The sequence below is a fragment of the Anastrepha ludens genome, chromosome 2 (assembly GCF_028408465.1).
Source record: "Anastrepha ludens isolate Willacy chromosome 2, idAnaLude1.1, whole genome shotgun sequence".
In the NCBI taxonomy this organism is placed as follows: domain Eukaryota; kingdom Metazoa; phylum Arthropoda; class Insecta; order Diptera; family Tephritidae; genus Anastrepha; species Anastrepha ludens.
Window position 1 is genome coordinate 151,487,264 of NC_071498.1, and position 25,618 is coordinate 151,512,881.

At 39.3% G+C, this 25,618-nt stretch overlaps 2 protein-coding genes across 2 annotated transcripts in view; both read right to left on the reverse strand.

Annotated features, from left to right (window-relative positions):
• The window catches only part of LOC128855347 (RYamide receptor-like), a 172,501-nt gene that overhangs the window by 85,298 nt on the left and 61,585 nt on the right, over window positions 1-25,618 (reverse strand). The window contains exon 3 of the mRNA XM_054090200.1: window positions 16,405-16,648. Coding sequence (XP_053946175.1) covers window positions 16,405-16,648 — 244 coding nt within the window. The remainder of the gene's footprint in view (window positions 1-16,404; window positions 16,649-25,618) is intronic.
• LOC128855604 (phospholipase A1-like) lies at window positions 23,466-25,075 on the reverse strand. The gene is made up of 3 exons (XM_054090637.1): window positions 25,005-25,075; window positions 24,665-24,938; window positions 23,466-24,211 (listed from the first exon to the last, which is right to left on the reverse strand). The coding sequence occupies exons 1-3, from the start codon at window positions 25,042-25,044 to the stop codon at window positions 23,488-23,490; spliced, it is 1,038 nt and encodes a 345-aa protein (XP_053946612.1). The 5' UTR covers window positions 25,045-25,075; the 3' UTR covers window positions 23,466-23,487.

Below are 25,618 nucleotides of genomic sequence, written 5' to 3' on the forward strand. Positions count from 1 at the left end.
ATTTTTATTATACAGAATTTTAAGCCAAACTTTTGAGCACTGAATACTGCTCCATAAAAATAGTTTACCCAACCTGCTTTGTAGGAATATTTATTAAAAATTTTTTTTTTAATTCCATTGCAGTTTGCCAGCTTCTTCTTGTAACATTTACAGCAGCTATTCACCGGGCAGTAAAGCAAGAATACTCCCCCACTTAAAGAAATAAAGCGAAGTGTATGTAAAAGTGTAAAAACCGAGATAAACTTGCATTTTTATGGCGAGCATACAAATGACAATGCGGGAAGCGGTGTGCAACAGCGAGAGAAATGCAATTAGTGTGTATAGCAAAAGCAACGTCCAGTAAAAGAGACGCCGCCGAGCTCTGATGCGTGGATGATGCCACCACAACAACAGAGGCAGCAGCACCAGCGACAGCGCAGCAACAGCGCAGCACAACATCCTCACACCCTCTGGACAGAAGCAACAATTCAATTGGCAATAAAAATCTACAATTTTGCCATCCTGTTTGACGACTTGTTACGTCGTTAATTCGAAAACAGAAGAAGACGCACACACACACACACCCGAAAAAGCCTAGCGATGCCGACTCATTTATTGGCGGCTCACAGAGATGGAGGCAGCTGTTAAGCTACAACACTGCGGTGGAATATCTCCGCTGTATGTAAGTTGCAATGAGGTGGCACCCGCAATCGCCTTGCAATTTGGTTTCCTGAACTTACAGGTAGTGGCATCTTCTTCGCGCTCCAAACGCCACTGCAGGGCGGATGACGCGCCGAAAAGTGAATGGCGGCTGCATTTGATAAACGTCGTGTGCCACGCAACATTTTTTTCTTTGTACCACACTGTCTATGGAGGTGGCAACGGAGGGAGTGTGTAGTGCGGATTTACGGCTTTCAAGTTGTCACAACGCGCATGCAAACGTGCCGATTCGCAGATGCTGAGCTAAACTGCGACGCTTCACTCCGCCAAGCAGGTAAATGCAGCCGGCTGTCGATTCATAGCACTGACGGTGGCTGAAGAGCGCTGACCTGTTTGACGGTTTATTTGTTAATTTGCGGATGCAAACAATTTGACGCCACGCAGTTGTAACCGCAAGTGGGCATATTTTTGGCAAAGCAAAAAGTAAGCTAAAGACACAATTTGGAAAACCGAGTGTGAAACACTAACTAACTAAATAACTGTACATTACCGCTGATGTCTAGGCTAAAGTTTTATGCTGTTGTTGTTGTTTTGCGCAGCATGCCACAATTACTCAATGAATGCGAAAGTGTAATCTTGATAGGCTTACGAGCGTCAAAATTCGACTTGTGGCCAGCACAGACTGGCATCTGCTCTTGTTGCTTAGTGCGAGGCGGCAATGTGTGACCGCATGACATGACACATGTCGCACCATGCCACAATAGGCAATGCGCCGCAGCACAACGCCACGGTTATTACGGCTACTTACGAACAATGAAATGTCGCGGGAAGATATCTCATTTTACATAAAGGTGTCATTATTTTTTATGGCGTGGTAAGTTTTGTGGATAGTAATGTTTGTTTTTTTTTTTTTTTTTTTTTGCACTACAAGCAGCCTATTCAATTTTTCCATATTTTTCTTCCTTTCCCTGGTAGGCATTGATTACAAAGCCGCGCGCATTTAATGCGCCTACTTTCAGCGAAAACAAAGATTTATCCTAAACTTCGAGTTAGCTAAAAAATGTATTGTACTAAGCAACAAAAAAACTATAAATTAAGGCCAACGAAATTTCTCATATTTGTATTATCATTTTAGGCCAAACAATTTATGTTTTTAATATTTAAACTTTTAATGGTAAATAGATATTTAAAAAAAAATCAGAAATAAGCACACATTGGAGGAGACTTGAAAATAATTATTAATAAAAATAAAATCTATGGAAGGAGGTGAAGAACCAACATATGTTGGACCAACCTCGAAGAATGTACTAGATTTAACACTTTACACAAGCAAGAATGTTATGGTACAGGAACGGGAAGTGTTGAGTAGACCCTCATTCTCTGATCACAGATACATAAGCTTTCTGGTTATATTCCGCTTAAAATAAACTTATATATTTTAGAAATTCTAAGAGTACGAACTGGGACTTGTAAAGGGATATACTATCAAAAACACCAATGATACCCCGCAAATACAGGTCACACGTCGCATTTGAGAAAGGGGTTGAATTGTTTGCAACTACTCTCGTCAAAGCCTTCAAAAGATCCTACCCCCCAACACGTTATAGACGCAAGGTGAAGCCTCCTTGGTGGAACAAAGAATTAGGAGCACAAAGGTGTAAGGTTCATTATTATTATTATTAGAAGGCCATTACGCACTGCGACCAGAGCTGATCTATTGTGAAAGGCCTATTTTTGTAACCCTAGAGTTTTAGGCTTTTTAGAAATTTTAGCACAGTTTTGGGTTTGTTGTTCCAAAGATTGCATGGAGATACTACGATACCACCAAGGTGGTGAAGTCTTTGTCTGCCCAGCGCAGGACATTCACAAAGCACATGTTCTGAGCTTTCTATGTCCATTTCGCAAAAGCGGCAGACATTGGTCTCGGATAGACCAATATTATTTAGATGGTACCTCAGGCTGCAGTGACCTGTAAGGTATCCGGTTAAAAGAAGCAGATCTACTCTGTTTAGTGAGAGAAGTTTGTCAGATATTCCTTTGTTGGGACTTAGGAATAGTTTGGCTTGACGCTGACCGGCACAGTTTAGCCAGTGTGCGGCAAGTTTTCTTTCTTCTCATTTCCTAAGGAATTCATTAATGTGGTCTTTTATCAGTCCACAGAAAGGCTCAGGACCAGTAAGTTGCATATTTGCTCCTTGTTTTGGAAGGTCGTCAGCCATTTCATTTCCCTCATGCCCTTCATGTCCCGGAATCCAACATAGTGTAACTATGTTGAGGTTTCCTAACGTGTTGAGAAGGTTTAGGCAATCATTTACCAATTAAGAGGTGATAGTTGTTGATAGAAGGGCTTTTAGAGCCGCTTGGCTATTTGAAAGTATGTAGATGTGAGTACCTCTCATTTTCCTTCTAAGGCATTCTCTCACACAAGGCATTCTCTCACACTCGAGCGAGCTTCCCTTTCAATTAGAATTGGAAGCGGTGGTATGTTCAGGAGCACACCCAATGCATCCGTGGGACATGTTTTCATAGCCCCTGTAATACCAACACATACCAGGCGATGCAGTTTGCTTAATTGTAGGGTACATACATTTTATAGGTTAGCCAAAGATGCTGACAATGAGTTCTGTTGGAATTAATATAAGGATCTACTAAAAGTATACAAGAAAGAGATACGTAAAGCTAAGAGAGAATCTTGGAAATACTTCTGTAGCAGTATGGAAGACACTAACGAAGTGGCCAGACTTAGGAAACTGTTATCCAAGAATCCGTCTATGCCAAGCACAATACGAAAAATTAACGGGAAGTGGGCTGACAGCTGTGAGAACTCTCTAGAAGATCTGCTCAGCATACATTTTCCAGGGTGTGCGGACACTACAGATCTCGAACCTAGAGGAGATATTGTGCACGACATCCCGACGAACGTAATTACGACAAACAAGATAGAATGGGCTGTACAAAGTTTCGACCCATATAAATCGCCAGGACTGGATGGAATCTTCCAAGCCATGCTCCAAAAGGTAAGTCATCTTGTGGTACCATGGTTAAAAACGATATTCAGGGGATGCTTGAGGTTCAGCTATGTTCCTGTATTGTCGAGAGCAGCGAGAGTTGTGTTTATTCCAAAAGCTGGAAAAAGCAACCCTCTCTACTCGAAGGAATACAAACCCATTAGTCTGACCTAATTTCTCCTGAAAACGTTATAGAAGATTCTAGACACATACATTAGAGATACAATTGCGCCGGACGTCTTATCCAAGCCGCATCATCCCTACACCAAAGGCAGATTTACTGAAACTGCACTTCACTCACTTGTACTAAACATAGAAAAGGCATTAGAATATATGGAATATGATCTAGGAATATTTCTAGATATATCAGGGGCCTTAACAACGTGACGAAAGATGTTATTTCAGGTCTAGGGATAAACGGCGGAAAAACGGACATGGTACTTTTTACCAGGAAGTACAGGGCCCGACGTTGAACCTCCCGAAGCTAGGCAACAACGAACTACTTCTCAAAGATAATGCAGTAAGTACTGTCGGAGTAATACTAGACAGTAAATTGCTGTGGAAGCGCAATGTTGAGGAAAGGGAGAAAAAGGCCAGTAACGCGTTGTCCTTTGATTAAATCTTCTTGAAGTCGTCGAGTCATCGATATGATTACATTTTTTATAATATTTTGGTCAGTTTTTAACTATTCAACATTAATCGCAATTCTAAAGCTCTTTGCGATATTAAACAGTCTGCCATTTTTGGGAACCGATTTACCCATACAGGCAGGCATTCTAAAATTGGTATTTTTTCTCGCTGCCACAATTAATGGATGCGTTGTTATGCTAGAAAATCCACTCACCATCGAAACTATCATCAAAAGACGTAAATGGACTTCCTCCAGAAGTTTCATATACTAGACACTATTAATTTTTGTGGATATGAGACACACATATAGGCTTTTTGCCTTGCCCAGTAATGGATGCCAACCATTTACTCCTCCTTTTTTCCATTTATCATGCCAATACATTTGGGAATTATCTGATTCAGCTGGATTGATTTTGTTTTCATCAGAAAAAATTCCGGAAGAAAGTAAATCAGGAAGGGCCCTTCTTCTTCTTCTTGATTGCCGCGATAACCGCTTACGCGATTTTGACCGACTTTAATAAAGCGCACCAGTCGTTTTCTTCTCGTACTAATGGTGCCACTTGGACACACCAAGTGAAGTCAAGTCCTTCTCCCCTGATCTTTCCAACGCAGAGGAGGCCGCCTCTTCCTCTGCTAGTACCGCATCGAATACTTTCAGAACAGGAGCGCTAATATCCATTTTGACGACATTACCCAACCAACAGAGCCGCTGTATCTTTATTCGTGCGCTATGTTTATGTCGTCATAAAGCTCATACAGCTCATTATGGCATCGCCTTTGATATTCGCCGTCGTCAACGTAACCGTTTTAAATTCTTTCGCAGAACTTCCTCTCAAATACTACAATGGACGCTTCATAGCTTCTTCTGCGCCATACATTAGGATGATGAGAGCATTATAGAGTGTTAGTTCTGTTTGTCAAGAGAGGACTTTACTACTAAGTTGCTTGCTTAGTCCCAAGTAGCACTTGTTGGTAAGAGAGATTCTGCGTTGGATTTCCAGGCTGACATGGTTATCGATGTTAATGCTGGTTCCTAAATATACGAGGTCTTTTACCACCTCGAATTTATAACTGTCAACAGTGACAACAGTGGGTGCCGATACGAGAGTGCGCCGACTAATTTTTTGATTGCAGGAGGTACTTCGTTTCGGCCTCGTTCACCACCAGACCTGTAACAACCTACCTATCAAATAATTAATACACATGAATTAATTCTTGATTTTGACCGCTTGCCTCTTTATTTACGTGTTCGCTTCGCAACTGTCTGACATCGACTACGACTCTCACTACATTCTTTATCGACACTGACCGCTCTGCACATGCAAGTGCATACATACAAGGTGACAAATGTTATTTCTCATATAATCTCTAAACGTCGTTTTCATTTACGGACCTCCACGAGACCCATTCGCTTTGCTTCTTTAACCAGTTTGGGAAAAGGTAGTACTAACAGCGCGGTTGTTAAGGCTGATGGTGGCAAACGTCAACAATTGTACGCTCTTATAAAAAATTGTACCTAAGTGATTAACTTCTTCGACTCGCGCAATCCTCTTCAAAATCAGGTGGAAGAAGTCACACGACAGCTAGTCTGAAACTTAGGAGAGCTCCTTCCCAATTCTGATGGCGCTGCTGGGATAGTTATTAGTTTTGCGGGGATATCAAATTCAGACATCGCGGCAAATAGGTAATTTCTTTTCGAACTGTCGAATGCAGCGTCGATTCTCCTTTGAGGAGTCTTTTCCAATACTTGGATTATTATGAATATCAGATCTAAAGCCAGGTCTAAAGCCACACTGGTAAGGTCGAATCACTTGGTTAATGGTGGGCTTTAAAATTTCGCACAATATGATCGCTAGAAACTTATAGGCAATATTTAGAAGAACAATCCTGTTAAAAATTTCATAGACTACAGGACCACGAATCTCATGGATTGGGCAGCGCACACTTAAATTCCAATTGACAGGCATACTTTCATTGCATGAAGCTGATGCATGCACTTCACCAGCTCCTCGCCGCCATGGCTGAATAGGTCAGCCGGCAGTCCGTCGGCGCCCGCGGCTTTGTGTTTCTTTAGCCGCGTTATCGCTATTCTCACCTCATCATGACCGGGTAGCGGTGACGATTGGGTTATCGGGATCTTCATATTTTCTATGGCATGCGCAGCTAACACTATTTAACAAGTTCGAGAAGTGTTCCCTCCATAAATTAAGTACGTCAGTCATAAGATCGCCGTGTTTGTTCTTTCAGGAAAACGAACGAGAAATGTTGTTTCATTGCTCGTACATGCGGGTTGTTGGAGAGTGCTCTCCCAAAACATGAGTGAGACTCGCTAGCTTATCTAAAAAACGGTCACCACTATAAGCTAAACAAACAAAAACATTTATTTAATTCATCTGTGGGTAAATATATTTAAAAAAGCAAGTATTTTCAACAAATTTCCAACATTTGTATGCACAGAAAAAAAGTTTGAATCCGCTTCGTTCACTGTCAATTGCAAACAGATATGAACCAAAATTGTTTCTATTTTTTATTAATACTTTTCGCCGAACTCCTCTTGTATTTGAATGTCGGCACAATACATAACTTAGAAACTTGAGTCTGCTGAGAGTTTACCCCTCGAAAAGTAGAGAGGCAAAAACAAATCAATATCAAATACATGCTTATATACATACACACGACTAAAAAAACGCACAGACAGACTGGCGCTCAAACAAACTATCAACTCAGAGACAGGCGAAAACTTTTGACACAACAAGGTAAGAGACAATGAATACCCCTTCAACGGCAGCAGCAGCGATAACAAAACCCTGAACGAAACAATAACAAAGAGTACTAACAGAGTTGCTAACAGTAGCAGCAGCGGTAGCAGTACCAGAGTGGGGATGAATAAATTTGTTGTTGACATACTTGTCATTAAAAGACTAGGAAGTTTGACATTGAATGCGCGACATATTGGAACAGAATGAAAACACTCACCTTCACTGCGCTGCATTTGCCAACAGAGTTTCCAAATTTAAATTTTCGCAAGCAAAATAAATGTGGGCGAGTGTATGCAAATTCATTGAGGCAAATTTTTTTTTTGCGTTGAGTTTTCGGTCATAGAAATATAAGCTCAGATTTCACCGGCTTCCCAAATGGTTTTCCTTAAATTATCTACTTCAATCACTTTTTTTGCTCAACGCAGTTTTAAACTATCACTACTTATAGCAAATCTGAATAAAATCTTTCTTAGAATACTTGAAATAAATTCTTCCGGGGCAGAGCTGGACTGTACGAACTCTAATTGGAATCATTATGTTGGGTTAGGTTGAAGCGGTTGTCCTGTGGAAGGCTCATAGCCCATTTTGATGCCGCGTGAGGAGCTTTCCCTATTTCTCCTAAAACCAGTGTATGATTTTCAAAATTTTTAGAACACTTCTTATTTTTGCAGAACTGACGTCTTCCAATTCGTTAAAAAATTGTCTGCCTAGAATAGCAAATCTCCGTCCGGATAGAGCAAGACAAAGAGAACGTGCACGATTGTCTCTTCCTCTTCCTCATCAAGACAACTTCTACAGAAGTCACGTGCTTGCACACCCATCTTCTCTCATCACTCTTTAGGCAGTGCCCCGTTATGACTGAATTCAGTGTGCTAAGACTGTGTTTATTTGCGTGCGCTTAGAGTCGGCCACAGTTGACGGGCGATTTTGCAGATGGCTTCATTGCGCCATCTTTCGTTTGCTTTCTTTACGATTTCTTAAAGGATGAGTAGCTTACATATTTTTAAGGGTATTCCTATGTCATTGTCTATGTACTCATAGGTCAATTTGGTGCCGAGTCTCGCTAGTTCATCGGTTCTTCATTTGCCCTCAATGTCGCGATGGCCAGCAGTCCATATTATCCAAATGACTCAGCCATCTCGTAAAGAGACGTGCGGCATTTCAGGGCTACCTTGGAGGTTGTCGACTGTTTTGTGAGGGGTTTTATCGCCGCTTGACTGTCAGCGAAAATGTAGATATCATCTCCAAGTATCGCATCACACTGTACCAGTGTCGCGGCTTTCATTCTTACCATCAGTTGAGCCTGAAAGACACCTCAGTAGTCGGGGAGCCGAAAACTGCAGGAGATCCCCAGATACTCGGAGTATACACATCCGCCTATCCTGCCCTCGAGCTTTGAGCCACCTGTGTACACATGGATAGACTCACCCTGTCTTGCATCGACCCGTTCGGACTCTTCCCTTGAGGGTAGGAGGGTCGTGAACGTTGTAATGGCAAGTGTAGCCGGAAAGCTCCGAGATGCCAGCCAGAATTTTTCCATGGAATCATTAAAAATGAATTGAATTCTGTGAGGCGATTTTTATTGCAGCGAAGCAGGAATCTATATTAAGACCGGTTGGTTTATGTTGATACTGGTTCTGCGAACCCAAATTTAATAATATTTTACTTTCTTATGTGACAGCACTACAGCGATAGGCTGGTGAAACTTTTATTGTTGTTCACGCCTGCTGAACCTAATACCGCAATTTTCTTTTAAAATAATTCTAACAACTAATTTCCTCAACACTTTTTATTTTTAAAGAGTTTCACAATAGAGACGAGTCGATGTTGATGGGATTTGGTCTCTAAACGCCTTTAAGGTCTATTGTTTATTATTCAGTCACTGAAGGCGTATCACAATGACTAGTTTACACTATTGAGCAGAGCGTGCAAAGGATAGAAATTTATTATCAAAATGAGTCCAAGTCAGTGTACGTTAGTGAAGTCTGTGAAGTTATGCAAGAGACTCCCAAGCAGCCAAATCTTCCTCTTGAATAAGAACGCGGACTTTCGATACCTAGAATTTTAAAACTTAGGTCAACTTCCGTACAATATTCAACTGATCCACGAGCCTCGGTAATCTAACCAGGCAAGCGCTGAAGTCCCTTCTGCGGTTCGTTTTAATGACAAATCTGCTACTACACTTGTGGATGTAGCCAATTTGTGTGTTATTTAAATACTTTCATCTTTGAATCTCTCTGTTTCTCTGGACATTGAGAATAGGATTTTGGGTTTAAAACCTTCTTCGCAGACTGATAAGGAAGGAATCACAACTATCACCTCGGTTTTCAAAAGTGGCAAAAAGGAATGCTGTTTGCAACTACAGGCCGTTCTCGAAGCTTTCTATTATATCCAAACTTTTCGAGGGAATTGTAAAAGAAAAATATTTTATTTGCGACTAAGTACTTAGTCTCGCCCCATCAACATGGATATATCTCGGGTAGGTCTACAGTTTCCAATATGGCTGCTTTGGTGATTGTTGCTTTTCACTGCTGCTGAAGGTTTTCAAGTCATTTGAGTTTACACGAACTTTTCTAAAGCATTTGATAGAGTTTCTCATACAATTCTATTACATAAATTAGCTTCGCTTGGTTTTCATTCCATTTTACTTCAATGGTCGAAATCTTCTTTAACCGATAAATGATGTGTGGCAACGATTGGGAGTGAATATTCCGAACCTTTCATTGCATCTTCGGGGGTGCCACAAGGCAGTAATTTATGATCTCTTCTCTTCGTTCTATTTATGACTGATACTAGCACCTGGTTTTCATTTGTCAACTTTCTTCTTTATTTGTTTTATCAGATGATTTGAAAATATTTTTGCAATCAGAAAAAATGTGGATGTTCCTAAGTTGTATTCGGAAATTAATGCGCTCGTTCGCTGGTGCAGTAACTTTGACATCTCTCTAAATATCGGACAATATTTTCATGTCACTTCGCCAGAACTCAAAATATTTTTCAATCATATTATTGTATTGCTAATACTTTACTTCAAGCTGTTCATCAATTCAAAGATCTAGCAGTGATCTTTGACTGCCATTTTTCATGCAACAGTCACATTAAAGGTGGTTTAATTTCAAGGGCCGATGTTGAATGTAAACCACACGTAAACGTCAAAATTTTTCTACATTTCAATTAAAAATTTTATAATTTCAGACTAACTCAATTTGAACCATGGGAAGATATACAATCGAGCAACGCGTTAAAGTTATTCAGGCTTATTATGAAAACGGGCGTTCAAATCAAAATGCATATCAAAGAAAATCATCTTCCGTGATGAGGCACATTTCCCCCTCATTGGATACGTCAATAAGCAGAATTGCCGCATTTGGGCGAATGGTAATCCAAGAGTGTTTGCCGAAAAACCAATGCATCCACAAAGAGTGACTGTTTGGTGCGGTTTATGGGCCGGCGACATCATTGGGCCGTATTTTTTCCAAAATGAGGCCGGTCAGGCAGTTACTGTGAATAGTGTGCGCTATTGTGAGATGATAACGAACTTTTTATGGCCCGAATTAGAAGATATGGATGTGGACGATATGTGGCTTCCACAGGACGGTGCCACTTGTCACATAGCTAACGAAACAATGGCTCTTTTGAGCGAAAAATTTGATGGCCGAATAATCTTACGTCGCGGCGATGTCAATTGGCCGCCAAGATCATGTGATTTGACACCGTTATATTTCTTTCTTTGGGTTATTTGAAAGAAAAGGTATACGTCGATAAGCCAGCAACAATTCCAGAGATAAGGATGATATAATTCGGCACATTAACGGCATATAACCTCAATTATGCCTCAGCGTCATCGAAAATTTGGACCATCGGATGGAGGTGTGCCACCGAGGCCACGGTGGCCATTTGGCCGATTTTTTGCTCCATACGTAATTGAGTCATACCAATATTATCATAATTAAGAGAAATGACAATACTTTCTTAAAATAGTTGCATTTTATTCAACATCAACACCGGCGCTTAAAACTTAACCACCATTTACAGCGTCCTAGCTCGCTGTTCTTGGACTCTTACACTCTCAAATTACTATCTGCTTGCTCTGTTTGCTCTAGATTAGAGTAATCAACATTTATTTAGAGGCCTTGTCACCAATTTGCAATTGAGAGAATTTAAGGCGTAAAGAAGATGGTCCTTAAATATACTCTCAGGTAGTTAAAATTCTCAAACCCAATAAGTCCCGTCTTTACTCTCGCTGTCTTTTGTTTTTAGGGTAATTAAAGGAGAAGTCCATTGGGCATCCCTACTACGGAGCCTTCACTTACCCATTTCATCTTAAATTTTTAAAGGGAAACTTCTTAGGCGTCGATGGACGAGCGAGAATGGAGAGTAAAATTTCAAGAGCATGCAACGGTTTGGGAATTTTCGTTCCGCGAGAGAGAAAAAAAGATATAACGTAGAGGAAAAGGAGAGAGAGAGCTATACCTTATATATATATCTTAGATACATTTTAGGCTATTTTTCTTTAGCTTTTCCTTGTGGTTGCTAATTTCGAGTGAGCAATAACATAACCTACTTTTCGGCGCTCGTTTGTTGGTGCAAACTTGTAGGAAAATATTTTTGGTGCCTCCTTTTTGGCGTTATATTTCCTTGGTGCCTACTGTTTGGAACGTTTTTGGGTCGGAGTAGTGCGCGTTGTTACCACGGTTTGTGTCCGGCGTTTGCCTACACCGGTCGACTCTTCTCCGTTTTTTGTAAATTTTGTCTATTTGTATTCTCTGCAAATGTTGTGAATTTATTTAGATATATATTCTTTCTCTCTCTCTCTCTCTCCCATTCTCTCTCGGCTCTCTTCGTCTTTCTTTGTCTGCCTTGAAAGTTTCACTCCTGTTATGTGTACTACTCGTACGCTACACGCACCTTTTTAACACGAATTGTGCGTGCAATGCTTCTATTGCCGGCGCTCTAAGAGAATTCAGTAAGATCCCGAGATCCGATCCGCAGGACTTTTTGGCTTAAAAGAATGAATTTTATAAATTTCTGCACCTTTTTTTAATTTTTTTAATAATAATTTATAGTAATTTAAGCTCATGTTAGCTCTAAGTGATCTGTAAAAACAATAATTATGTTTTAGACTTGAAAGAAATATCGTTTATACGAAATAGATATCGTTTATTAGGTGACCGCGAAGGTGACGTCAACTGAATATGACGATCGTGCAATTTGGCACAGCCAGACCTTTTCTTATGCGGTTTTCTGAAACCGCAGGCCAATGTCGCTAAGTCACAGTCAACTGGTGCCTTTAAAGTCAACGGAGCTCAGTGCATTGGGCAAATTCAGCCGAATCTATGCAGCTGAGTTATTGAAATTTGGACTTTTCGAATCCATAAAACTGAGTGAAGCTACGGCATATATATTTTAACTATATCATATTCTCTACCTATGATCATAACAGGCCTTTCAAATACGAAATGGAAAAGAAATTTTGTGAATTTCATTTGTAGCGCCCCTTATTGGAACACTCTATATACATCATAGATGTTAATCACCTCCGCTGGAAGCCACTTTTACGCAATACTTCAACGAATATGGTAATTATAATTGACAAGAACGCTTTCAATGAATTGCTGACTTCTCTGGTTACCTGGCAACATTGTTTCTCGTTTCCAAATTAAAAACCACACGTAAGCATGCAAAACTTTCATTGCGTACTAGCCGCACTACAAGGCAATATTGCCAAAGTTTTACGTTAAACACATTAAAATATGCAAGACTCCAAGAATTTCAACAACAGAACCAAAATGTGTGGCAAGTGCAACGTGCATATGTACGAACTAAGTTGGTGTTGTCAGCCCCTATACGCCCTTTGAAAATTCGCATAAACACAGTTTCCATTTAGCAGCAACTACAGAATATTGTCGCAGCTGCATAATGTAACTGAAGAATTAAAATGTTTAAATGCACAAATGGAGGCACACAGACATAAATACATGTTTTTTAAGCCCGCGCACTTGCGGACAAGGGTATTAAATTTTTGTTCACAAAACGGTTGTATGCAACGGCATAGAGAACTCGAGATAGGTACAGACATGCACTTGCGCTACCCACCCGCTACCCTTACGATTTCTTCTTATACACACTTTGCTACAAAATGATAAAAATACACCTATTTCTTTATAAAAATATAGTTCATATTGCAGTAAAATCCGTATGGGTCAAAAACTCAAACTTTTTAGAAAGTTTTTCAAATTTATCAGGCAACTAAGTTCCCGCCGTTTGTCAATAGATGCCGCCAGCAGTGGGTGCTAGTCGATTCTAACATAACCTAAACGTCATAAACCAAGTTTAGTCATATGGTCAACAAACTGCTTTGACTCATTGGTGAGATTGTTTTGGTATCACATACTTTTGGTTTTGTGAAAATGTCTGATTTTGTGCCGGATAATCGTCATTTGCGGGAAGTGTTAATTTTCCACTTTCATTCGGAAAAAACGGCGGCTGAGGCGCATCGAGAGCTACAAAAAGTGTATGGAGATGCTGCTTTAAGTGAAACAACGTGCCGAGATTGGTTTCGTTGCTTCAAAGACGGTGATTCTAATGTTGACGACCGTCCGCGTGAAGGAAGACCACAAACCTTCGAAGACCCTGAATTGGAGGCATTGCTCAATGAGGATCCATGTCAAACGCAAGAAAAGCTTTCTTCAGTATTAAGAGTTACCCGACAATCCATTTTCAAGCGATTGCATGGTTTGGGAATGATTCAGAAACAGGGGACTTGGTTTCCTTATGAGTTAAAACCAAGGGATGTTGAACGTCGTTTTTTCGCCTGTAAACAACTGCTGCAGCGGCAAAAAAGGAAGGGTTTTCTTCATCGCATCGTGACGGGTGATGAAAAATGAATTCATTACAACAATCCAAAGAAAAGAAAGTCATGGGGACTGCCGGTCATGCTTCTACGTCATCGCCTCGGCTGAATATTCACGCTGCGAAGGTTATGCTATGTATTTGGAGCGACCAAGTTGGTGTTATTTATTATGTACTGTTAAAACCAAGCGAAACCATTATTGGGGATCTGTACCGACTTCAATTGATGCGATTGAGCCGAGCACTACGCGCGAAGCGGCCGCAATATGCGGAGAGGCATGAACGAGTGATTCCACAGCATGACAACGATCGGCCTCACGTTGCCAAACCCGTTAAAACCTACCTGGAAACACTAAAATGGAAAATCCTACCCCACGCGCCATATTCCCCAAATATTGCGTCGTCCGATTATCACCTGTTCCGACCGATGGCACATGGTCTAGCTGACCAGCAGTTGCATTCATCTTTAGACATCAAAAAATTGCTTGATCCGTGAATAGCCTCAAAAGTCGAACAGTTTTACCGCGATGGTATACGAGATCTACAGAAAGATGGGAAAAAGTAATAGCCAGCGATGGGCAATATTTTCAATGATTCCCTTGTAACCATTTTTTCAGAATAAAGTTGTATTTTCGTCAAAAAAAAAAGCTGCGAGACCTTAGTTGCTCACCTAATACATCAAAACTTTCAAATCGCAATAATTTTGAAATCTCATTTGCAAAAATTCCCAAATGAAGTAACTATACTACTAAAGCCGGCTTGGTATTTTCAGAAATACAGGTAGTTTAACTATTGCTGTATATCTACTTATAAATAGTTGCTTTACAATTTTAAAATATTTCTTATATAAAACTAAATTGCAATTCCCTTCATGCTTTGGTAGATCATTCAGAGGATACTTTGCCTGGTAACGCTAGTTAACAGCAGAGAAAAACGAAGAACCAGATCCACATAATTTTCCAAATAATAACTTTGAATTAAAGTGAAAAAGGTATACCATAAAAATTTCTAACATCTCGAGAATATCATTCGACCGCCGTAGCCAAATGGTTTGGTGCGTTACTACCATTCGGAAGTGACCCTATCAGGCTATGGCAAACCTTCGAGATTATTTCGGTCATGAAAAACCACTTAAGGGGGGAAGCTGGTCTAGAGCGCAAAAAATGGGCATATTTTATGAATTTATTTTGACTCAACAAAGGAATCAATCGAAAATCTGTGAAATAGGTTTAATAATATAGCTTTCATGGTACAAATACAAAATTTTTCGTCTGAATTAATTTCAAAATGGCCGCTGTCCAGCAGTTCTCCTAAGGCGCCTTTTTTTCTAGTGGGTCCATTGCCGAAGACGTAAACTCCTTAATTTTTGTCCTGGATCAAAAAATAAAATTTTTTTAGTTTCTATATAACAACAGAAAGAGACGTACGTAGGATTTTTTTGATATTTTGTTTTTTCGCGAAATGGTGCACGTTTGAACAAAAAGTTACAATTTTCACTATAAAGAACGACATAAAATTGTTGATTAAAAAAAAACTATGTAATATAAATAAAAAATCCTACGTACGTCTCCGGAGAAAGGTATTTCGAATGTATTGTCAAAATTTCGTAAGAATCGGTAAAGATTTGTTCGAGTTATGTCTTCGGCCAGTTTAAAAAAAGTGATTTCGAGAAAAACGCGTTTAAAGTTGTAAGTAGCGTTCGGGGCATACCTGCGAGGCACTGCCGTCGAATGAAAAATTTGGGCATTTAGACATTTTTGCTGGCGTCCCTCATTTGGTATATTATTTCTAAGACCCTAAAGCACCTTTTAAGACAAAAAAAAATTTTTCGATTTTTTCAAAATTCTAGACCAGCTTCCCCCCTTAATATAAACAAATTGCCGTTCACTGAAAAAACGTAACATTTTTTGTGTGTTAACACAAAATTTCTTTCCGTCGATCTGATGTTACTCCTCCTTGTCTATGATTTTCTTTGACATCGAAAACTAACAGCCATCCCAAAATGAAATTTTTCTAAAATGTGCGTGAGTATTTAAGCACCGAATTTAGCACTTTCTTACTTCTTTTGGTTTTTGTTTTTGTCATTGCACGAACGTATATGAGTAGTTGCATATGCGACAACTGTTTGTGGTTGCAAGCGAGCACAGTGGCATTTCACTTATGTCTGCAAGTAAGTACTTATATTTACGGCTATGACTGCACGCGCTCCCACTTAATAGCTACCAGCTTGGGGCTAATTGAATGCAATATATGTGCATGCATGCATTTCGCGTTGCAAACCCCCACATACGTAAGTATTTGTGCATCTGTGCGTGGTTTCACAGTTAATGCTTAGCTGCTTTATTGTCAAACGCAATTCGCTGCACCAGCTGCCGCAACCAGCAACCAGCAACTGAACGACTGACGGCTGTTGTCTGGTGCACGCACGCCCACAACGCAAGTCGGCAATCTATAAATCTTCTTACAAGTAAATGAAATGCATACACACATACATATGTATGTGTAGGTGTGTGTACGTGCACAGGAAAATCGCATAAGAGAGTCGGGCATGGATTACTTACCTTTCGCTTGGAGCGCGCCATCCGTTGATCGCGTGAATTCTCTGCCTCGCCAGGCGGTCGTTTGCCCCACACCGCGCAGGCGATGCGCGTATAGGTGAAGACGAGCACCGTTAAGGGGACGAGGAACTGCAGTGTGAGCAGCACCAAAGTGTAGTAGTAGTTTTGTTCGTTTGAGGGCCACTCCTCGCGACAAATGTATCTGCAACATGCACCAATAAAAGAGAAATGCTATGAAATATTATAATTAAATTATCTATTCAAAAATGTGCTTGCCCCAAGACAATGAATGCCTGTGGCTATGACAATGATATTTTACATGCATTTATAAGCGTAACAAATAAATTAGATTGACATGAGAAAGGTGTTTTTACTGATTCGAAAATATTAGTTGATTGTTATTTGACTTTAACTTTGACTGCTTGTTTTCCCAGGTCTATATTTTTTGAATAATTTCGTAATTGTGCACAATACCACATTCGGTCACATAATTGGGCTTACGAGGAATGTATCAACTGGTGGAGAAAAGAGGCAACGCGCTCGCTATGAAAGGTGGGTAGGTGGAGTAGTTGTCAATTGACGCACCTGGACTTGCTGTAGGCCCATTGTGATACCACCAGAGATGTACTTCTCACGCGACACTGTCCTCATTGAACCAGCCTATGGCTTTAATGTATCTAACAATCTTTGTTATTTTTAAATTTTGGTTACTTCTGTCAGTCAAATCGTGCAAAACACTTTTTCCTTGAATGTTCAACTTTCTTTTACCCAGAGCTATGCGGTAGTCTAGCATAAATGCACTAACCTGCCATCCCAGATGTTGTGGGTTCGAGTCCAACGTCAAGCACGTTCCTCGCACATTTCCACATTTACCTACTTTCCCTGTTTCTAAAACAAAAAAAGAACTCATTCCTCAAACCCAAAAACTTATCTTTTACATCCTTACTCCCGCACAATAGTCAACGCATTATTTGCATTGCTAAAACAAGCAAAAACAAAGAAAAGCACACAGCAAAAGGGAGCGGGCAGCCACGGCAATAGCGCAGACACACCACTTTAGCGAAGTCCTCAACCAACTGCGTAATCCTTCTGGTAGAAAAATGTGACATATAGATGGCGCTCCAATCAGTAAGAAGGTGTTGTTCCTAAGCAACGATAGGTGGGCATTTCCACCACTTAGGACTGATAGAAATCAAATAGATTAACGAAACCAACGCAAGACAAGTCTTGTCGAGACTCTATGCTCCGGAGAGGAGTGAACAAGGAAAAAAAACCCCAGAGCCATGCACAAGTTTAGAAAGTGTTCTACAGTATCTTCTTCTTCAATGACGTTACAGTTTCTGCAGTAGTCGCTTCTGTTCCCAGTCTGCCGACACGCCTGCCTATAACACAAATCCCTGTTAGAACCCCAAAAAAATATCTTACGCCCTTTCTGTTTAGTTTCAACAGTCGGTTTGTGCGCTCCATATTACATTTTGGCGACGTCATGCGACTTGTAGTTCAGGTCAGGGACTGAGTCCATAGTATCTCGGCAGATTTGATGCTTTGTCGATCTGTTAGTAACATACAAGTTACGAGGGGTATAGATATGTTTTCGGGTGGTACCCCGTCTTATTAGTTCATCTGCTTTGCAGTTACATTCTACACCTCTTTGTCCCGGTATCCAGAGCAGGTTTATTGTAAAGTAGTGCCGGTTAGTTCTGGCAAAACGTCGATACATTCGTTTATTGTCTTCGAGTTAATATAAGGTACTTGTATTAATTTCAGGATCGATTGCTATGTGTATATATATTTATTTCTCTTGTGGTGCGGACACTTTTCTTTAAGACCAACAGGCTTTCCCTGAGAGACCGAATTTCAACTTGAACTACGCTACAATGACCCGGTAGCCGGAAGGAAAAGCTGGTATTTATCCCCTTAGAGTGAAAGCCTCCGCCCATGTGTTCATTGAGTTTGGAATCATCAGTATAGATACTGTCAGTGTTTTAATAATTTTTTGTACGTTAAATTTGATCCCGCAAGGACAATCAAACAACAAATTTGGACTCAAAACGTATACATGAATTTTTATATTTTCAGTAAATATTCTATAGGGTTATCTAATAAGAGGTGTTATTTTGTTATTCAAAGAAAAATGCTACTTTTTAATATAAATGGTCGGATGTTTCTTTCATTATACAGGGTGGGCCATATAGCGTTTGCTTTTTGAACCACCTATTTTTTTGAGAATGGTAACGCAAATGACATGTCAAATGTGTTCATAATTTACTTAAAGGTTTGACATTTACGAAATGGGATGCTATTCGCTTGAACAAAATTGCGAAATATTGAAAACCTATTTCCAAAGTGGTGAGTCTTCTTCTTCTTCCGCGGTTCCATTAAATGGCGAGCGTTACCGTGACATGCTCAACGAGTTTTTGTTTCCAAAAATTGAAGAGGATGACATGGACGACATTTGGTTTCAACAGGACTGTGCAACTTGTCACACTGCCAAGCTGCTAGACATTCCGCCGCAATATCAATCGATGACAAGTTGAGTATTCTTTCAAGCGTTGCCGTTGGAGTAGTTCTCAATGCATCTGTTGTGCAGAGTGCACCAAGACGGTGAATACTTTCCATAGGCTTTTTATATGTCGGTTTCCTTAGCGCAGTCCGCCACACCAGAACACCGTATAGTAATATTGGTTTTACTATAGCTGAGTAGCACCAATGCATTATAGCAGGAGATAGCCCCATGTAACTCCCAGCATCTTTTTACATGCGTATAGTGCTTTGCTGGCCTTTTTCTTCCTATCTAATATATTGTACTTCCATGATAGTTTAATATTCAAAATTACTCCACGGTACTTTGTGTCTACAAATACTCCTAAAGCATATTCCTTGTACTCTAGAGCTTTCTCTATAACTAACACTGGTGAGTGTAACTCAGTTTCTGTGGATCTGCCTTTAGTATATGCGTGTGTGCGTCAAGGATTTTCTCAAGCGTTTTCAGAAGAAATGAGGTCAAACTAATGGGTATATAGTCCTTTGAGAGTATCGGGTTGTTCTTACCTGCTTTCGGTATAAATACAACCCTTGCTTCTCTCAATATATAACATATAGTTAAGCCTCAGACATCCTGTGAATATGGCTTCCAGCCATGGTACCAAAAGATCGCTCATCTTTTGGAGCATGGCTGGAAAAATTCCGTCTATACCTGACAATTTAAATGGGTCAGTTTAATACCCATTCTATTTTTTTATTGTAATAACCTCTTTCGTGTTGTTTGATACGTTAGCTCTCAAAGGATCGTGATTCAAGTAGTCTATGCGTCCTGGAAAATGCGTAGTGACTAGATCTTGTAGTGATTATTCACAACTATCCGTTCAGTATCAGTTAGTTTTGCGAATTAAATTGGGCATGGTGGAATGTTTCGACAGCAGTTCCCCGAGCCTAACCGCTTTGTTTGTACTTTCTATGCTGCCACAGAAGTCTTTCCATGATTCTCTTTTGGCCTCTCTTTCTTATATGTTCGTCGTAGATCGTTATATTCCTCCCAGCAGGATTCATTGTCGGCTGCCCGTGCCAGCTTATAGAATTCTAATACGCTTCGCCTTTTTGATCCCAGCTCCTTGTTCCACCAAGGTGGCTTTAATCTGCCTTTTAAGCGTAAGTTACCATTATTTTGGCAGAAATTAATACAAAGGTAAAATGGTGCCCTCAATACCCGATTTTACTTTAAGCTTATCTGGCTCATAATTTTAAAATATTTCTTCTGTGAAACTGAATTGCAATTCCCTTCATATTTTGGTATATCATTCAGATTCTCTTCAGTCAGTGGTAAAACTGACATAAGCATGGCCGAGAAAAATGAAGAACCAGACCTCCCATCGCGAAGACTGCAAGTCCACAATCATTTTTGTTGTCATATAGTTTTCGTTTCGCCAAATAACGTCTTTGAATTGAAGAATAAAAGGTAGATCATAAAAAATTCGAATATCTCGAGAATTCGTTAATCGATTTAAAGAAGTCATATGTCAAATTAAACATAATTGAGTTCTTTTTTTTTTTTATACTTCATTTCCCATCAGAATTAAATATTCCATACGTGACAAAAGAAAAGCAAAATAAACCCAATAAACAAAATAATTTTTTGTTTACTTTACTCGGAATAATTTTAGCATTTATGTACATATTTGTAAAGTTTTTAATTTATTCCTTCCACAAGGTGGCTCAAAATTAATCACCCTAATGGAAGATTTATAATTTTTGCAAATGGTAAGTGATTTGCGAACTTCTGTAGTACACAAACAAGCCCATTTGGTCATCGGCATTGTCTTCATTGGTGTTAAAGGAGGATGCCGATGACCAGGTAGGAGGTCTTGCGCACGAGTCACCTGTTTGGGTAACAGTTTCGAATAAATAAAGCTGGATATCATCTGCATAAGCAGGCATTCTTGCATGGCGGCAAGCACAAAAAATATCATCGATGAATAAGCTAAGTAGCAGTGGTCTGAGAATTGAACCTTAATGATTGCGCATGATTCCACTTGACGAAAGTAGCTTTAGCTGAGAGAGCTCGGAACCAGGCTTAAGCCTTAAGGCTACAGTAGCCATAGCTATAACCTTATTGTATTTTTTAGTTAAGTGTGCACACAATTGTCAATAAAAAAAATAATAATAAAAAAAATCTGCACATTCAATTCTGCCTGTTAGATAGGGACTCATTAGCCTCACTGTGAATTAACCCAGATCCTGATTAGCCCAGTTGAAAGCTTTAGAAAAATCAAGTAGACATTTCGTTTGCTCTAAAGAACACTTTTAACCTAGGATTCGTTTGTCGACTCGAATAGTACCATAAAGCCCACTTTACAAGATAATTGTATGAGAAAATAGTTCCTAGATAACTTCTAAGAAAATTTGACTAAATTTTCTCTAAATACTTGTCTTGCAAAAATATCGGCTTGAAATTCCACAAGCGAAGACAGGTGTAAGTAATTTTTCAAGGTCTGTTAAGTTTTTATAACGAAAAACTAATTACATTGTCCTTGCACTCTGCAAGAGTGCATTCGTAGTAAATATTTTTGCCTTTTTCGTTACTCATGACACAAACGTCAAATACCTTTTCTGGCAAAAAAAAACAAAAAAACAAAAAAGAAAGAAACAAAAAAAATTAACCAAAAACACACTGGAGCAGAAAATATTAAATGTCCGGTGCAAAAACCACATTTAATAATTTTAATTGCCCTGAGTAAATCGTTGTAAGTGTCATCATCAATCAAGCGGTCAGGCAGCAAGTAGACGACAACAGCACAAGAAAAAAACAGAAAAAGCTGTCAAAAATAATGTACAAATGGAGGCCCAACGCAGAGAGATGTAAGCAAAAGCACAAAAACAATTAAGAAGCAGTTACAGCCAGCCGTAGGCAGGTGAATAGCTCATGAATGTGGCGCAGTGGGACAAGGTACGAAATTAATTTTTCTGCCGCAGCAGCAGTAACTGTAATAAATAGTCACAGCTGCTCTTTCTCTTGTTTAGCAATAAGAGTCGCCTCTTTAGTGGAGAGCAAACACATGTGGGTGATGCGTTGAAATGACAATGAATGTACGACTAAGTTTTTCGTAGCTGTTCGTTGCAGAAAACCACAAAATTCAATTTACCGTATGTTTCTCTGAAATTCCACTGATGGTTCGCGTTTCTATCCATTTCTCTTTCCATTTATATTCACCTGCACGACGAGAGAGTTGTGTCTGAGGGTAGTGGGGTTTAACAGCAGGTTGAGTAAAGATGCTGAACAGAATATTTTATAAATATTAAGAGGACAGATACCTGTAAACGGCCATATTTTCCCTGATTTTCATTAAAATTATTTAAAATGAAGAAGTCAATATTATATATTTTTTAAAAATCGGCATACAGTTTATTTATACATTCAAATAATATAAACTTTTTTTTTTATTTTAATCATTTAAAATGGCGGATGTACACTCAATTCTTCCAGAAGGTCGCAGCAGGGCTTCTCAATCGGCGCGCATTGTAGCATCGGCGTCAGTGACCTGAATACAAAAACACTAAATTTTGTTTGCTTATTAATGTCATAATTTCTATATGATTTAAACAAAAATGGAAAAATGGAACAAAAACTTTGCGGAATAAAATGCTTAAAAAAAAAAGAATTTTGGCGCGAGTTTTCCTACTATTTTTGCTTCGAAAAAAATTCTTTCGAAAAATTTTCGAAAACTTGAAACACATAGAAAGTAATATAATATCATAAAAAAGATGTGTGCAAAATTTCCGGGAGATCGGTAAATAACTTTTCGAGTTATCGTGTACGCCAATTCAAAAAATTTAGTTTTGAGAAAAACGGGTCTGAATACATGAAAATTCCTCGCCCAGCGCTCGAACGCATAGAATAGAGTCCTCACGGTTGACGATCTATAATATAATATAAGAAATACTTAAATTTACGTCCTAAATTTATTCTGGCATAGTCTTAAAAAAAAAAATGTTTTTTTTTTCGAAATTTTACAGGTCTCTGTCCCCTTAAAATAAATGTCATGAATGGTTGCACACAAAAATAATAATAATTGCCAAATCAAATTGAATTTTCGTTGTTTTATTTTAATTTTTTGGGTGTTTGGCCGAGCTCCTCCTCCTCTTTGTGGTGTGCGTCTTGCGTCTGAACGGCAGATATTTTTTATGAGAAGATTTTTCATGGCAGAAATACACTCGGAGGTTTGCCATTGTCTACGACGGCCGGTGTCTTTGTAGTAACCCTTAATAGAAAAATACTACACGGTTCGTTGTATATTGGCAATTTCGAATGGCACGTGGGCAATAACAGACGTAATCTATCAATCATTTTCATGAAATATTTAGAAATATATATCAGCTTTGGCCAGTGTGCCATGGTAATTAATTTAGGGTCATATAGTATATATCCCCTATAAATAATAGTAATAATATATAAGCTTAGTAGGCAACTGCCTTTGCGCATACAATAAAACAATACTTTATTTATTTTTATTTTATTTTATTTATCATTATTTTTTATCAAATTTTTTAAGCGTTGCCATAACCATGAGGGGAAAAACTCAGTACAGGTACATAGTATTCGCCCGAAGCCACATAAGCATTCGTTTGTGAGCCCATATTTACACTGCTGTAGGTGCTGCCACATGAATTCTTCACTGCTGACGTGTAGTCACTGCACTTCACACTGGGATAATCGTTTCGAGACACTGACTCAGCGTAGTAGGTAGTAGAGCGCTCATGATCACATACACCAGTTAAATCCCAGCCACAACCAGGTTGACTCTTACCGCCATTTGGATAGAAAGAGGTCTTACCAATGGGCTCCAAAAAACCCAACATTCCAACATTGGTTTGAATAGTTTCAACATAATTGGCGTCAGTGGAACTCAAACGTTTCTTTGTCTTTTTGTAGCTGAAAAGCGGCAAAGCGGGATCCATACCGATGATCGCGTGAAGTTTGCCATTCTCAACTAATTTACCAGTATAACCGGCAACATGAGCACCCAAACTATGACCACTTACTTCGGTCGTGTTGAGAAGCAAACCGTGGTATTCTACCAAGTAATTAATCAAGCTGGCAACCTTCTTTCCCACTTTGGGTACAGCCGCAACGGAAGAAGCGTAATCAACGGAACGAGCACGCGCCCAATCGACAACGATCACATTGTATTTGTCACGGGCCAGCCATGCAGCGCGAATATCCTTGTTCATGCCGGAGGTGTAGCTCTGTATCCAGCGATGGATCACGAATCTGCAATGGTGGTGGAGTGGTACATATAAAAAATCAATATTGTGCTAGAAATTTTTACACACAAAAAAAATCTTGGCACACAAAAAATGTTTAGCACAGGCTTTTCTTAAATTTCATGCAAGAAAGTCATTCTCATAAATTTAAAGTTTGCTGCCAGTGGCTTTGCAATTTATTCCCACGTTTTGCCTTTGGATTGGATTATAATTCATGAGCGTAAATTGTAAATCTGCTGTTGCGTTATAGAGTTATTTATGAGAACGATTTTTTCATATATATTGTAATTCACGATGAAGCTGATTAGTTCGCACACGAAATAACTGGCATAAGAACTTCAAAAAAAAAAACAAAGAAATAACCGAAAAATTATAATAAAAAGAAAAAAAATTAAAATAAATTCCTTGCGAATTTGCTGATTTTTGCTAAGTGCACCCATATTTGCAATTCTTTCATTACCTCGTTGGATTGCTAGCATCAAAGTTAGAACTTCGAATCAATGAGGCGCTTTCGCTAATCTTTTGTCCTTTGGAGGGATTTAGGTTTGTATACAAGTAAAAAGTTACAGGCACAAGTGACAGGCGCCCCTCCATTTCATCCTGTTTCTCCAATTCCTCCAACATGCTTTCGCCCTCTTCCATTGAAACCCATACGTATGAGCCATTAGCCTGAGGTACATACCAACCATTTTCACCATTCACGCGCTCCTCCTCAGGAATGGGAACAGCCGACACTATTCAAAAAAAGTTATGGTTGTAGTTACTGGCCTTAAGAAATTTCGGTAGCACAATTAAGTTACCTGCTAAGGCAAAGACTGCCAAAATCCAAAAGACTTTCATTGTGGAACTATTTTCAACTACGAATGATTTCTGTTCAGAAGGTAAACAGTTTATATACCTAGCGGGGGGCACTAAATAACGAATTTTAAATGAATCAGCTAATCGCATTTATTGCATCGATATCAGCAAAATAGAAGCTCGACTAATATAAAATTTAAATCGTCATCAAGTGGTGGCGGTGATAAATGGAAACCGTTAATTTATTGCAGTGTTGGACAAGAAAAAAATTACTTTTATATGAACAAAGCATTGCTATGTGGTCGATAAGAATCAATGCTACAACGCATGATAAATACAAGGTGGCGCAAAATTAGTCACCCTACCGAAAGATTTATACTTTTTGCAAATGACGTCGTATGTCAATCACATTTCACACTTGTGAACTCGAGAGCTGCTGCATACGAACAGACAAGCAATGGGGTGCGCCTAAGGGCCAAAATATAGATTTCCATCACTCAAAATATTTTTGTTTTTATTTGGTAAAAAGTGATTCGAAAACAAAATTCGATCATTAGTTTTGCGCCACCTTGTGCTGTCGTGGGTAAAAAGTTTATTTTTGATTTTTAAGAAATGC